The sequence below is a fragment of the Mirounga leonina genome, unplaced genomic scaffold (assembly GCF_011800145.1).
Source record: "Mirounga leonina isolate KUSES-001 unplaced genomic scaffold, KU_Mleo_1.0 Mir_173, whole genome shotgun sequence".
NCBI lineage: Eukaryota > Metazoa > Chordata > Mammalia > Carnivora > Phocidae > Mirounga > Mirounga leonina.
In genome coordinates, this window is record NW_023270447.1 from 93,599,285 (window position 1) to 93,614,485 (window position 15,201).

Genomic DNA, 15,201 nt, shown 5'->3' on the forward strand with positions numbered 1-15,201 from the left:
GCTCGTGCGTGTGCTGTCCCGTGTACACGCACACGTCTGTGCTTCTGTTCGTGCGTGTGCTGTCCCGTGTGCTCGTGCGTGTGCTGTCCTGTGTACACGCACACGTCTGTGCTTCTGCTCGTGCGTGTGCTGTCCCGTGTGCTCGTGTGTGTGCTGTCCCGTGTACACGCACACGTCTGTGCTTCTGCTCGTGTGTGTGCTGTCCCGTGTGCTCATGCGTGTGCTGTCCCGTGTACTCGTGTGTGTGCTGTCCCATGTACATGCACACATCTGTGCTTCTCCTCTGCGTGTGCCATCCAGTGTGCTGTCCCATGTACGCGCGCACGTCTGTGCTTCTGTTCATGAGTGTGCTGTCTCATGTGCTCGTGCGTGTGCTGTCCTGTGTAAGCGCGCACGTCTGTGCTTCTGTTCATGCGTGTGCTGTCCCGTGTGCTCGTGCATGTGCTGTCCCGTGCGCGCACATCTGTGCTTCTGCTCGTGTGCACCGGTGTTTACCCCACACTGAACGCAAGCTGATACTGGATCTCCAGCTGTCACCCATGACCGCACAGGTCATTCTAGCCGCCTCTCCTTGCTTAACCCCAAGTAGTGAGAAACCTGGCTGCCACTGTCTGCCACCTGCTTGCTGAACTGTTTGATTCTGGTGGACACATCAGAATCGATCAACCATAGCCCATAGGGAACAGTCTATCAGCTAGTGAGCAGGGCTGTGCACACTTCGTAGCCTCTCATCTTGCAAACTCTTCTCATCCCCAAAGTGACTTGGGTCAGCACTTCCCCACCCCCTTCACTGAGGTCATTTCATTTGAAATGTACTTTGCTTGCTTGCTTGCTTTTGCCACATTCTGATTCTCCCAACTTCCTAAAAGAGCTTTTAAGAATTTGCGTCCATTGGGGTTCACACCAAGCTATGCTGTTCCGTGAATCTTGATAAGCACACGGTGCCACTTACCCTAGGAACAGCTTCCCTGCTCAACCCCCAACCCCAGCTCATAGTTGGAGGCCAGTTTGTTTCAAGGTGGTTTGTTCTGCATCAAAGGATACAGGAAATAGCTGGATAATTTTTTTTTTAAGATTTTATTTATTTATTTATCTGACAGAGTTAGCGAGAGCAGGAACACAAGCAGGGGGAGTGGGAGAGGGAGAAGCAGGCTTCCTGCCGAGCAGGGAGCCCGATGCGGGGTTCGATCCCAGGACCCTGGGATCACAACCCGAGCCGAAGGCAGACGCTTAACAGCTGAGCCACCCAGGTGCCCCTAGCTGGATAATTTTTAAAGATACTGAGATTCCCATAGACAGGGACTACAGAAATAGTGATCACTATATAAAAACATTTGTTCTTTTTTCAAATTGTGTCTAGTTTGGATGGTAAAGTTTGACATATATGTTGTGTCACATACAGTTGAATAGAGACGAACTAAAGTGGACAGCGTAGATATGTCATGTAGAACATGGAAACACATTCACAGAGAGGCAGAAGGATGTTGTTTAACTGAGCAGGTGTATCTAGAATAATAAAGAGAAGGAAACCAGTTGCTTCCTGTTTGGATCCGGAAGAGCATCTCTCTCACCCAGCCTCGGCCTCCTTGGGCCCTCCCTGTGGGTCTCGGGCTGATGCCCACCACGGCTCAAATCTGTTACCAAATGGTCCTCATATCTTAGGGGGCAAAGGCTCCTGCTAATCATTTCAAACCTGTGCTCGTTTTACATATCTCCACCCTGATTAAAACTACAGCTGGGGCGCCTGGGTGGCTCAGTCGTTAAGCGTCTGCCTTCGGCTCAGGTCGTGATCTCAGGGTCCTGGGATCGAGCCCCACGTTGGGCTCCCTACTCAGCGAGGAGTCTGCTTCTCCCTCTCCGTCTGTGCTCTCTCTCTCTCTCTCACAAATAAATAAAATCCTTAAAAAAAATAAAAATAAGGGGCACCTGGGTGGCTCAGTCGTTAAGCATCTGCCTTCGGCTCAGGTCATGATCCCAGGGTCCTGGGATCGAGCCCCACATAGGGCTCCCTGCCCGGCGGGAAGCCTGTTTCTCCCTCTCCCACTCCCCCTGCTTGTGTTCCTGCTCTGGCGCTCTCTCTCTCTGTCAAATAAATAAAATCTTAAAAAAAAAAACCAACTACAGCTGAGACGACCGTGTTCCTACCAGGCCCCTTCTCACAACTCCCGGTGTTGCCTTCCCAAAATTCAGGCCTCATGTCAGAAATGGAAAAGCGAACAGCATGTGCTCAACCCCACCTGTCTCTGTTGGCAAAACAAAGGCCACCTCTCTTGTTGTACAAAAGGAGGACTAGTACAGAGAAGTAAATGATTTATTAACATATTTTAATCACCTCATCACATAGTATGAGGCCTGAGTGATGGGAAAGTCAAGTAAGAAATGTTCCTTCTTCCTAGGCTGTTTATATACAGAAGTCGTGCTGTTACCGTTGCTGTGTTTGAGCAGCTTTGCCGGTTTCTGTTGAAGCGAAGGACTGGCGTAGTCTTGTCCACAGACGAGCTTCATTTCTGTTTCCGCGCTCTTGCTGGGCAGTCAGGACACCACGGTGCCAACTAAAAGCGCCTGGTAGTTTTTAGTGTCCTCCCAGCCCGTTAAGTGTTGTAATGCTCAGAGTCACTGTTGACCAAATCCTTGGAGAGTATGTTGCACCTCAAGAGAGATTTTGCCCTCTGACCTTTGCACGTTCTGTCCAGCTTGGTGAGCCAGTGGTGGTTTCTGCTTTCCTCACACTTACCTGCTACAAACTGCAAATCAGAAATGGACTGTTCTGGAAGAAAGATCAAAAGGGCCGGTATATGAGTGGCTGTTTCAGGGACTTTTGACTGTCGATACTGTGGGAAACAGCGTTCTTGGACAAGCTGCCACGTGACCATACCTGGACACCTGCCACACTGTCTCAAGGGACCACGTCAGGGCTCTGGGGCCCCTTTGTACCAGTTGCTTCCTCTTTGGATCAGGAAGAGCATGTCTCTCATCTAGACTCAGCTTCTTTGGGACCTCCCTGTGGGTCTCGGGCTGATCCCCACCATGGCTCGAAGTAGGCAGCCTAGGAACACATTCAGCTTAGCCCAAGATCCACATGATGAGGCAGAGTACGTGAGGGTATGGGTGGGGGTGCTGGGCATGCGAGGTGATGGGAACCTTCCAGGCTGCATGGGCCCGAGGCACACTGCAGAGGGGGCGGGGTGCTGGTTTCCCTGTTGAGAGCACTGCAGGAAGATTACTGTGGCCAGGTCAAGGCTTCGAGATGGCCGAGGGACAGTGTGTCGTGGGCATGACACCACTGACCAACCCAGCCCAGCCCGACACACAGGAGAACCCCTTCCTCCTGCAGCATTCCTGCTGGGAGAGCTCGACCCCACGCTCAATGTAAAGCTGAGATGCTCAAAGGAATCACGTGCACGGGGTGCCTGGGTGGCTCAGTTGTTAAGTGTCTGCCTTTGGCTGAGGTCATGATCCCAGGGTCCTGGAATCGAGCCCCGCATCGGGCTCCCTGCTCCGCGGGAAGCCTGCTTCTCCCTCTTCCACTCCCCCAGTTTGTGCGCTCTCTCTCTCGTCAAATAAATAAAATCTTAAAAAAAAAAAAAAAGGAAAGTTGGCTGGTCCATGACACAATGTTTCTATATTTCCATATTCTTGTCTGTATTTTTGCTTATTTTTTTAAGCTTTTTTTTTTTTTTTTTGAGAGAGAGCGAGGGCATGAGTTGGTGGGGGCATAGGGAGAGAGAATCTCAGGCAGACTCTCCAATGAGTGCAGAGCCCTCTACCCTGAGATCATGACCTGAGCTGAAATTAAGAGTCAGACACTTAAATGACTGAATCACCCAGGCACCCCTATTTTATTTTAAGTCCTCTCTACACCCAACTCGAGGCTCAAACTCACAATCTGGAGATGGAGAGCACACGGTCCATCGACCGAGCCAGGCGGGTGCCTGTCCTGTCTTCTCAAATCAGTGTCTCAATGCCTCGACGACCTCTCAGCCCGACCTGACATGTCATCGACCTGTGGTCCTCACCAGAAGGCAGCCAGAGCCCTCACAGTCAACAGCTCTCCTGAGGGACACACTCAGCTCTTCAGACCCCGGATGTGCGGAGTTCCCTGCCTCGTGGCATGAGAGGCCACGGTGTGCAAGCCCTCAGGCCTCCAGAGGAAGGGCCAATGCATATGCAAGTGGCCCTTCCCAGAATGGTCACAACTGGCAGAAACTTGTCAGTGAAGTTGGGCGAGCTTGCAGTCTGTGACGTGGCTCTCCATGTGGCCTCAGCCTCGTGGCCTGCCCTGCACCACATGCTGCAGCCAGCAGCCAGCCCCAAACTGAGGAACCAGTCCCTTCTCCTTGTGAAATGTGTGCCTTTTGCTGGGTTAAGCCCTGGCCTCGCTCTGTTCCGGAGATAGTTATGTTTGTCTTCTCTCGCTGTACCACAAATTGCCACAAATTGAGCAGCTTAATGCAACACATTCACTATTACACGGCTTCCCTGGGTCAGACATGTGGATGCGAGTTTTCTGGGCCCTCGGCTCAGGGCCTCCCAGGTGAAATCGATGTCTGCCGGGGCTGCATCCGGGCCTGAGCGCGGCCCTCTCCCACGCTCATGTGGGGGGCGGGCGGAGTCCAGTTCCTTGTTGTTGTAGGCCTGAGGTCCACTTTCTTCTTGGCTCTTGGCTGGGGGCCGCCCACATGGTCCCTGCAAGGCCCTTTCAGAGTGGCCAGATGACTGCAGGCAGCAGGACGGGGACCCTGTCGGAGAGTGGCGTCCCAGCACTTCGTCATGTGGGTGCAAAAGGCCCTTCCGGCATTGTTTCGGCTCCTGCCCACACTAAAGGGGAAGACACGGGGTGTGCCCCCTGGGGGCCCGGACATCATGCCACCTGGCCCTTGGAGGACTGTTTTCCTTGTGTGTTCATATAAACCCTACCAGCTCTAACCATCGCACACTCCTGCACCCCCAGACCACATCCTCCTCACTTAGACCCTCCAGGCCCCTATCTTGCTCACTGAGCATGAGAGCCAGACTGGGGTCCCCACAGACCTCCCCATGCCCCCAGCTCTGCTCTCTCATCAGGGAGACAGCTTCCCCAGGCACCGGCCTGACATTTACCTGTGGGTGTCACTCCCTCGGAGGCCGTCCCGGTCAGTCCTGTGGAGGGAGAGTCTGCCCTGTTTCCGTCTCTTGACACTTCTCCCGGGGATGAAAACCATCTTATCCGTCCGTGAGCCGGCCTGCCGTCTGCCTGCCTCCCTCCGACAGCTTCCAGTTCCCTGGCACACAGTAGGTGCTCAGCGAATATTTCTCGAGTGACAGAACGGTGGGCGTGAGCACGCGTCTCTGTGTCTGGTGGCGTCTCTGAGTGCCTGTGGTTTCTCCTCCCAGTGAGCCTGGCTGCCTGGAATGTCCGAGTCCCCGGGAGCAGAAGCCAGAACCAGATTCTTAGCGGGGCTGGTTGGCTGCCCCCTGCCTTGTCCAGCCACGCCTCCTAGAAGAGGGGAGGTGGGTACAGGGCTCCAGTCTGGCGGGGGGGTGGGGGTGGGGGGGGTTGGCCAGAGCTCAGGGTGGGACCATGGTGAGGTCAGTGGCTTTGTCCTGGTGTGTTCTCTTCCCGAGGAATGGACGTGCCAGGCGAGACTGGGAAATGAGCAGGAGGTCTCAGGCCTTGGCCAGGGGAGGGGCAGGTGGCCCGCTGGACCTCCACTCTCATCTGTGGCTACTAACTGCCAAGAGCGGGGACAGGACGCCAGCTCTTTGCTGGCCTCAGGCAGAGAGGGGCAGGGAAGAGGGGGTTGCAGCTCTCCACTGCCTCTGTCCATTCCTGCCCAGTGGTGCATGGGGGCCAGCTTCCCCCCAGGGGCAGCCCCCGCAGACTTATGCATTTGGACCGAGCTGAGGGCTGAGTCTCCACCGTGAGGGCCCCACAGGGCCCGAGGCCAGGGAACCTGCTGGGAGAGGGAGGGCGCCCATAGGCTCCTGGCTCAGGGCTGCGAGCTGACCCCGTCCCCTTCCAGACAGAGGGGCAGGCGCTGGGCCATTTCTGCCTCCCTCCAGCACTGCCTGGACATCTTCCATCCATGGGAGAGAGACAGCCCAGCCGACAGAGGAGGGAACAGAGGACAGAGACGGAGAGACATGGGCAAGGCACAGAGAAGGGAGGTCACCAGCTAATATAAACCAGTTAAAAAAACAGGAGGAGAGCCCAGGCCTCAAGGCCAGCCAGGCGGGGCTTGTTTTTCCAGAATGAAAGGCCCAGGGAGGGGCTGAGACCAGGATGGGCTCTGATTCCAGTTTGGAAATGGCGCCCCAACCCCAGGGGCCTGAGTCTTGCTGAGGAAATGGGTCCATTAGGGGGTGCTCCTCACATCCTCATGGCTGGTCCTCATTCCCTCTGCTGCAGCCCTGACAGTCTCCCCACCTTGCCTGAAGCTGGAGAATCCAGCCAGACTGGGGTCCTTGCTTGTCTGAGGAATTGGGGACCAGGACAGGGTTCAAGGGCGAGGCCTGTGACCATAATTCTATTCAAATGAATAGTCTAAAACATGCACTGTGGGTTTTGGTGGTTGTTTACTTTTTTTTTTTTCCTTTTTTTCTTTTTGAGGTTTGCTTAACTAGAAAGAGTGGGTTTGGTACACAGTGTGTGATCTGTTATTTTGGATTTGTTTATGTGACTTTGTAAGTTTTCCCAGAGCTTCAAATTTGTGCCTTCCATGGGGGAGGCTCCCATACCCGCCTTCCCTCCTCCACTCTGGGCGGGGAGCATCTTAGCCAGGGTTTGGTTTCAGGGACACCAAGCTCTGCCCTTGATGGTGGGCAGATTGGGGTCCAGGCCAGAGGGGAGGGGCTGGTCAAACGCTGCCCCTCAGTGCTCAGGGTCCCCACCCTCATGCCCTGGCAGGTCCCTTTGGGTGGTAAAAAAGCCTGATGGACAGCAGGGCCCAACATGCTGTCCTAAGGGAGCCCCCTGCCCGGTTTACCACCCCCCCCCCCCCCCCCCCAGGGCTGGTGTGACTGTTCTTTTCCTTTCACAAATGAAGAAATGCAGCCCCCAGAGGAGGCTGAGAGGAAGAGGGGAAGAGCTGTAGGTGTGGCACCCTGGGCTTCTTGGGGGTCCCAGCCCCCGGATGCCTTTCTGCTAAGAGGGATGCCTCAAGCTCCACGGCAAGCACAAAGCGGGGTCCTGCCCACACTGTCCACACAGGGGAGCACCCTGGGCCAGGGTTCCCCGACAGAGGTGGACATGAGGTAATGTCCACCCCAGAGCCCCAGCCCTGTAGCAGCCCCAAAGGGCCTCATATGTCACAGCCACCCCCACGGCATCCGGCGTCTGGAACCATGCCCTCAGCCCTCCTGCCCCTCCAAGGGCTGGGCTCCTGGCCCCTCTCGAGGACCTGGGCCAGAGGAGGGGCAGGGTCTCTGCTCTGATTTCCCCTCACTTTGTCAGACACGGGGCCGTGTTCCTACTCCTCCCCACTGGGCCAGCCAAGGATCTGGGGAGGACTAGGGGCCAGCAGGAGCCAGAGGGGGCGGTCTGCAGACTGTCGATCCCGCCCAGGGCTCCGTGATGTCATGGTGGGTGCTAAGGAGGGGGAGGGGGCCGGGCTGTTTTTCTGGAGAGTTGGAGCAGAAGTGAGACAAAGCGAGGCAGGCGGGCCAGGCGGGCGCCATGGAGCTGCGGTCCCAAGTTACGGTCTGGGAACTTGTACTTCTGCAGAGTGAGTGCGGGGTGGGTGGGGGTCTGCACTGGAAGCCCGAGCATCTTCGGAGTTTGTGTTCTGGTCAGAGCTGCCTGTCTGAGCTCGAGTTGGGAGGAGTGTGACGCTCCCCCTGCCGGGAAGGGGCTGGGTCAGGGTGGGGGGGCTCAAGGTGGCCGCTCACCAGGAATAAGGGGCCCCCAGGACGCAGGAGGGTGTGAGGTTTTATGTTAGATCTCCACCACACGGATTCGGGAGCCAGAGGGCCAAGAAGGGCAGGGAGGCTGAGGTGGCGGGTGCCTCTCCCTGGGGTCCCTCCCCCACCCCACTCTTCCAGGAAGCCCCTCAGGTGGCGAGGGGTAGGTTGGGGACTCTAGGGGGCCTGGGAATGGTGGGGCTCACAGGGTCTGCTCAAGTCCCCCCTTGGCTCCCAGGCCCCCTGAGCCCGCCTCCTGGGCTGGCCTGCTGACCCAGCACATTCCTCCTGGTCCCGGGCGCTCAGCCCATCTCTGGAGCAGGAACTTGCCTGTGGGGTGCGGACAGTCCAGCCTGCTCGTGCTTCAGACCTCTGCTCTTCAGGACGGCTGAGGGGGCTCCAGCCCTGAGACCTGGGTGTGGGGCAGGGTGCCCAGATGTCTGAGGACTCTTGAGGGCGTGTGTGGCATGGCTCTTGGCAGGTGCACGTACCTTATTGGATGCGAATGTGCGGGAGCCCCCGAAACCAGCCTTGAGCTTCACGCTTTGGCATGCTCGTGGCCTTGCTGCAGGATGGTGACAAGGGCCACCATTCCCGAGGGTGGCCCTTGGTGACAAGCACACACTCCACAGCTGGTTCCACCATTCACCCCCTAAAGGGGAAGAGCCGTCCCACGGTCTAGGCAGGTGACACTGAGGATTAGGTGGGGACCATGGGAGACGTGCCTGCACCATGTGGGGCTAAAGGAGCCCCCTCCCCCATCCTGTCTGCTTGGCTTCTCTGACTTTATCCCCACCTATTAAGAAGGTCATTGCTGCACACACAGCACCTGCCTGCCCCCCCCGCCCCCCGGCCCTCAACCTATGCCTTGCCCTATGTATCTCCTCCATCTGGCTATTCCTGAGTTGTGTGCTTTGTAATAAACTTGTAAATGCAAAAAAAAAAAAAAAAAAAAAAAAAAAGAGGTGTCATTAACGGGGCACCTGGGTGGCTCAGCTGGTTAAGCGTCTGCCTTCGGCTCAGGTCACGATCTCAGGGTCCTGGGTTCCAGCCCTGCCTTGGGCTCTCTGCTCAGGGGGGAGCCTGCTTCTCCCTCTGCTCCTCCCCCCCTTTGCCCTCGCATGCGTGCTCTCTCTCTCTCAAATAAATAAAACCTATATATGTATATAAAGAGGGTGTCATTAACACCCACCTCAGCAAGGACTATAATGGACCCAGGCAGCCAAGTGGGGGGCCCGGGGCTGGGTGGGTGACCTGGATGCAAAGGCTCAGGTCATCCCCTCCCCAGTGCGACTCTCTTCTTCTTCTTCTAGGTTCTGCTGTCCTTCTGTCCTCAGGTTAGTGACCACCCTCCCCTGGAAACCACAACAGTTCCCCTCCTGTGTTGCCAGGCCCACCCTACACCTTCTCCTTGGGTCCTATCCCTCCCCCAGTGACTCCTCCCCCCCCCAGTGCCCTCAGGGCCCGTGCCAGCCGCCAGCTCCGTGGTATCCGAGTCCACCGTGAGCTGGGCGGCGGGCGCCCTGGCCGTCCTGCGCTGCCAGAGCCCGAGAATGGTGTGGACCCAGGACCGGCTGCACGACCGCCAGCGCGTGGTCCACTGGGACCTCAGCGGCAGCCCGGCCGGCGGACCGGCCCGCAGACTCGTAGACATGTACTCCGCGGGCGAGCAACGCGTGTACGAGCCCCGCGACGGCGGCCGCCTCCAGCTGCCGCTCTCCGCCTTCCGCGACGGCAACTTCTCGCTGCTCATCCGCGGTAAGGGGCCTGGGCACCGCGGCGGGCGGTGCAGGGGCGGGGTGGCGCGGGCCGGCTGCACACCTCACCGCCGGGCTTTCCGCCGGCTCGCAGCGGTGGAGGAGGCCGACGCAGGCCTGTACACCTGTAACCTGCACCACCATTACTGCCACCTGTTCGAGACCCTGGCCGTCCGCCTGGAGGTCACGGACAACCGTGAGTGTGCCCCCCACCCCGCCCGCCCCGGGACGCGCCCCTGCGGGCTCCCTCCCCGCCCGCCGGCGCTGACCCACCTGCACCCCCAGCCCGGGAGGCCGGCGCGCACTGGGACGGCGAGAAGGAGGTGCTGGTGGTGGAGCGCGGCTCGCCCGCGCTGCTCACCTGCGTGAACCGGGCGCACGTGTGGACCGACCGGCACCTGGAGGAGGCGCAGCAAGTTGTGCACTGGGACCGACAGCCGCCCGGGGTGCCGCACGACCGCGCTGACCGCCTGCTGGACCTGTACGCGTCGGGCGAGCGCCGAGCCTACGGGCCGCCCTTCCTGCGCGACCGCGTGGCGGTGGGGGCGGACGCCTTTGCGCGCGGCGACTTCTCCCTGCGCATCGACCCGCTGGAGCCAGCTGACGAGGGCACATACTCCTGCCACTTGCACCATCACTACTGCGGCCTGCACGAGCGCCGCATCTTCCACCTGAGAGTCACCGAGCCCGTCGCTGAGCCGCCCCCGCGGGACTCGCCGGGCAACGGTTCCAGCCACAGCGGCGCCCCTGGCCCAGGTGCCGCGGGGCCCCTCCCTGTCCCCCTCCCGGGCCTGGGTGTTAGCCGAGGGGAGGCCCCTCCCGTCCATGCCCTCCTGGGCCCCGCGCCGCAGGGGCGGCCTGGATCGGGCGCACGCCTTGGGGGTCCCGGGCGCGCTCCCTGACACCGCCCCCGCACGGCCCGTGCAGATCCCACCCTGGCGCGCGGCCGCAGCGTCATCAACGTCATAGTGCCCGAGGGCCGCGCCCACTTCTTCCAGCAGCTGGGCTACGTGCTGGCCACCCTGCTCCTCTTCATCCTGCTGCTCATCACCGTCATCCTGGCCACCCGGCAGCGTCGCCGCGGAGGTGAGCTGGGGCTCCATCCCGCACGGTGGAGGCCAGAGCTAGGAAGCCTTCCCTGACCAGAGGCGGGGTGTGGGGTGCGGTGGCTTGAGCAGAGAGTAAGCAGGGATGGGAGGCTTCCTCAGGGCTGAGGGAGCTGGGGAGGGGGTGAGGCTGGGCCCAACATGAGTCTTCCTCCCCAGGCTACGAATACTCCAACAAGAAGTCGGGGAAGTCAAAGGGGTGAGTGCCCCCTCCAGGCTCTCCTGGGGACCAGACCCCCACCCCCACCCCGCTCTGCTCTAACTGCCCACCACCCTCCCACCTCCAGGAAGGATGTGAACATGGCAGAGTTTGCTGTGGCCACAGGAGACCAGGCTCTTTACAGGAGTGAGGACATCCAATTAGGTGAGGGATGGTCCCAGAACCAAGGTGGGGGAAGGCTGTGGCTCCCAGGCCTGAGCTAGGGGAGGCACATCTCTGGGGTGGGGGGGCCTCACCCTGCTCTTTCCCTGCACCAGATTACAAAAACAACATCCTGAAGGAGAGGGCTGAGCTGGGCCACAGCCCACTGCCCATCAAGAACATTGACTTGGACAGAGGTGAGTGACTAGGAGGGCTGGGCCCATACCTCACCCACCCACACTCACTAGCCAGCCCCAGGGGCAGGAGTCCCTGGGCAGTCCTGCTAGATGTCTGCCTTGTGTTTACCCCTGTGACAGAGGGATAGAGGGCAGACACCCGCCTGTTCCCTTGGCTTCCAGAGTTCCAAAAGGAGTACTGCAAATAAGGTGATCCTGGGCTCCTGGCTGGGCCAGCAGCCCTGCCAACTCCTATCTGTCCATCTTGGAGGATGACCTCCTGACCCTCATGTGGCTCACCCGACCCCCTTCCAGCGGCTGGTCCCGCTGTCCTGGAACTTGGCCTGGACTGGCACAGAGCAAGGCTGTCTCCAGACCCCTCTCCCGGGAGCCATCCCAATCCTCACAAGCAGCAGCGGGCTCTGGGATTCTGCTGGAGCTGCAGCTGCCCCTTCACCAGCCCTCAGCAGGTGCCTGCTGGCTTCCACACTCACCGGTGGTCCTGCCCCTCCCCCAACCCAGGCACAGCCCTGCTGATCTTCACCAGTCCTTCAGGCTCTCCTGGCCCCTGCCACTATGGGCTGGGGCTCAGTGGGGCTCTTGGAGCTCAGGTCAGCCTCAGGGCTAGCACCCTGGCCCCTTCTTCACCCCTTTCTAGGGGGAACCTACGGCTGGGATCTGAGGATTGCACACTCCAGGCCCCAGACTAATTCCCCTCTGCTCTGTGTTGGGCTACCTGGGGCTTCTTCTCTGCCTTCCACCCTATTCCAGCTTTGTTTCCAGCAAGTGCCTTGACAGTCACTGGGCTCCATGTGACTTTTGACTCTGACCCCCCTCCCGCAGCCCCTCCTTGGGCTGGAGTCTGGGGCTGGGACCTCATTTGGCTTCTGTTTTGCCTGAGGACAGGGGAGGGGTAAAGATGGTTCTAGAGTGGCTTGTGCTGCCACCCCCAACACCCCACATTTGCTCCTGGGAAACTGCCACCATCACAATAAAGACTCCATGATTTTTAGACTTGGCCCCAGGTATGCCTCTGTGGCTCCTACTTCATATCCTGGGGGGCAGAGTCTGGGCCTTGGGAACCTCGAAATGCTTTCCTTCATCTGAAGCCCTGCTGTCACCACCCACTTCTTTGAGTGGAAAGTCTGAGTCCAGGTATCCTGGGAAGAGCAACATCCGGTCCAATCCTATGGCACTATTCCTGGTTGTAAAGGAGTTCTAGATTCTCTTCTGAGGGCTTATTTGGACGTGGAGGGGAGGAGCCTGGACATGCTCAGAGGACAGCCCTCTGAGAAGCAGATGCCAAAATGGGATTAGATGTGTGAGGATAAAGCGGGGGAAGCAGGAGTAGGCACCAAAGGCTTGTGAGGGGGATGGGAGGGGGCTGCAGGAGGAAGAAGCCCTTGTGTTTCTCCAGCCCTGACCCCATCCCCCAAAACTCTTCCAGGGCAGCAGGAAGCGGGAAAGGATGTCTGTCACCCTGTGCTGGAAACCCTGGGGTGGTGTGTGGAGAACATGCAGATTATGTCTGGCTGAATTAGGGGCACAAGCCAGCCACACAGGGCCAGCAGGTGACCTGGCATCGGAGCTCCCACTCTGGGGAAGTGAAAACCCCGGGGCGGCTGTGAGGAAGGCCCAGGACACTCACGTGAAGGGAGTAAAGTCAAAGGATGTGTTACTTACAGATCCCAGGAGAGGGGTGCGGTGAGCAAGGCTTCAGAAGGGCAGTTCTCCATTCCAGATCAGGAGAGAGACAGCAGGGTAGCATACTCCTATTACTTATAAGGTGGTTGGGATGGTGGTCACTAATTTTTTGTAGGCTCAATTCTGAGTGGTCATTTTAAAAGATACCGCAGGAGACACAAGGCAGGAGTTTGTGGTGGGCATCCTAGGTTCAGGCTTTTATCTGAATGTCCAGACTCTGGATGTGAGATGCTCAGACAGCACCTCAGTGTGGCTGTCTCCTCACTACACACCTGCAAGGGTCCCACAGTGGCAAAGGCAGGGAGGGAGGCTGGGCCAGGGAGCTGTGGCTTGCTTGAAAATGTGCCTCCCTCCCAGCCTGTGACCCCTGGCCCCACAGTAGCTGCACTGCTCGGACCACAAACTCACTCCCCGTTGCAGTGTGCCTGCCTGACCACAGAGTCAGCTCTGGCCTCTGGCTACCAGCCTCTCTCATAGGACTAGGGCAGCCAGGTGAGAAAGAGAGGCTTGAGGGGGGGGGGGGGCAGAGCACAGATGGGGCATCAGACCCTACATCTGTGAGACCAGCAGTCATTCATGTCTGGCCTGGGGGATGCTGGTCCCCTGGGAGCTCTCAGGGTGGGGCCTATCTCCCTCCCCTAGACGCCCAGCAGAGAGCCAGCCACTACCTGGCTTCCTCAGATTACCTCTGGGGAAACCGAGACCCAAGGGGAGACGGTGCAGGCTTTGCTGAGCGGGTGCCCACCTCACAGAGCCCTGTCCACTCTCCCCACCAGAGCCTAGGGGGATGGAGGTCAGTGCCCTTGGCCTAGGCTGACCTGGGGATGGTCCCTAGCCTGGGCTCAGGGGCTTTCCTTCAAAGTCTGGCTCTTCCAGTCAGTGGTGGACTGATGGGCTTTTTCCTGTGCTGATCCACTGCCCAAGGATGGTCATGACTAGGCAGCTAGGACAGCTCCAGGCTCCAACCAGCTTCAGGGGGAGTGCTGGGGACAGGTCGCAAGGGGCATCATGCATCCTCCACCTTCATCATTCTTGGGTCCTATCCTAGAGACTCTCCTGTTCTTCACTCTCACCAATGTGGGATTCTCTCTACTGGCCTCAAGTCTTCCTCCTGGGATGGGGGAGACCCTCCACCTCCAGTGGGGTCAGCGTGTGGTTGGAGCCTCCACAGCCCGAGGGGCGCTGCTGTGGGTCTCCCCTGGTCCACACAGGACCCCAGGCTGGTGGATCGACAGAGGCGGTGGTGGGGGTGGGGGTCATCTTCACCTGCTGCCAGCACCACCTTCCCCGGGCACCTCTGTGCATCGTGCGTGCGCGCCGTTGCCGGTGACCTCCGCTGTTACCTTCAGCCGCACATACACATGTTCACACTCGCACCCCGCCTCCACGCGAGCACCCGCAGGCACTTGGCCCGTGTTTCGCGGAGCCTCCGTGGGGCCTGGTAGAGGGCGCGCGAGCACGCAGTGGGCGCCGGGGCGCAGAGACCGAGTTGTCTTTGGCTCCCGGCCCGGACCGAAGTATCCTCAGCTTCCCGTGCTGCCCCCCTGCTGCCCGCGGATGTGACCAGGGCGCCCCCGACTTTGAGCACCACGGACCCCGGAGCCCTCCGGTTCTCCGGAACCTTCTGGGTTCTGTAGTCGACCCCTGGGGGCCTCGGCGTTGCCGGGGGCGGGGTCTCCCTTCTGACAGCAGGGCTGCTTCCGGAGGGTCCTCAGCCGCCTCCCTCCGGGGGACGCGCCCCTGTCCGCGCACGGGCCGAGACCCTAGGCCCAGCAGGGGCTACGGCCCGAGCACATTGTGGGCGTGCCCGCGCGCGGGGTCGGGCACCCGGGGCCCGAGGCAGGGGTCAGGGGCGGGGCCCCGGAGAGCGGAGGGAGTTCTGCGCGGGCGCCGACACCGCGGCCCCGCCACCCACGCGCACGCCCCGCCCTCCAGCCCTTCCGCGCGTGCGCAACCCCGCCTCGCGCTGCGCCGCGAGCGGCCCGATGACGTCAGGCCCCGCCCGCTCTCGGGCGCCCCCCGGCGGGCGCGCTCAACCCGGGGCCGGCGGTCCCTTTAACTGCGCGGCCCGAGGGGGCGGCGGCGGCGGCGGGGCGCACGGACGCGGCCGGGCCTCGCACGCCCTCCCTGCCTGCGTCCCCGGGCCGGGGCGGATGGGCGGCCGCGGGCCGCGGGGCAGCAGCGCGGGCGCGAGCGGAGCCGGGGTCGGCGGGGCGGGT

At 59.9% G+C, this 15,201-nt stretch overlaps 1 protein-coding gene and 1 long non-coding RNA gene across 5 annotated transcripts; one reads left to right on the plus strand and one right to left on the minus strand.

Moving 5' to 3' along the window:
* Positions 1–2,300: 2,300 nt before the first annotated feature.
* On the minus strand, positions 2,301–7,393 carry LOC118020122. Of its 3 annotated transcripts, XR_004681820.1 has the most exons (4): positions 5,101–7,393; positions 3,884–4,818; positions 2,876–3,046; positions 2,301–2,767 (listed from the first exon to the last, which is right to left on the minus strand). It is a non-coding gene; the product is annotated as an uncharacterized LOC118020122 (long non-coding RNA). The 3 variants fall into 3 exon arrangements; XR_004681819.1 differs by having other exon boundaries at positions 2,301–3,046; positions 3,884–4,739; XR_004681818.1 differs by having other exon boundaries at positions 2,301–3,046.
* A 170-nt stretch (positions 7,394–7,563) lies between these two features.
* Positions 7,564–12,296, plus strand: MXRA8 (matrix remodeling associated 8). 2 transcript variants are annotated; one of them, XM_035020046.1, is made up of 10 exons: positions 7,564–7,703; positions 9,192–9,215; positions 9,331–9,636; positions 9,730–9,831; positions 9,921–10,391; positions 10,563–10,721; positions 10,901–10,940; positions 11,029–11,105; positions 11,219–11,299; positions 11,420–12,296. In XM_035020046.1, the coding sequence occupies exons 1-10, from the start codon at positions 7,655–7,657 to the stop codon at positions 11,425–11,427; spliced, it is 1,317 nt and encodes a 438-aa protein (XP_034875937.1). In that variant the 5' UTR covers positions 7,564–7,654; the 3' UTR covers positions 11,428–12,296. The 2 variants fall into 2 exon arrangements, with proteins under 2 accessions (XP_034875937.1, XP_034875936.1); XM_035020045.1 differs by having other exon boundaries at positions 11,462–12,296.
* The last annotated feature ends 2,905 nt before the right edge of the window (positions 12,297–15,201 follow it).

Coding starts and splice junctions, on each gene's coding strand:
- MXRA8 (XM_035020045.1), top strand. CDS start 7,655: ATGGAGCTGCGGTCCCAAGTTACGGTCTGGGAACTTGTACTTCTGCAG. Junction 9,216..9,330: donor TGCTGTCCTTCTGTCCTCAG/GTTAGTGACCAC, acceptor TCCCCCCCCCAG/TGCCCTCAGGGCCCGTGCCA. Junction 10,722..10,900: donor CCGGCAGCGTCGCCGCGGAG/GTGAGCTGGGGC, acceptor CTTCCTCCCCAG/GCTACGAATACTCCAACAAG.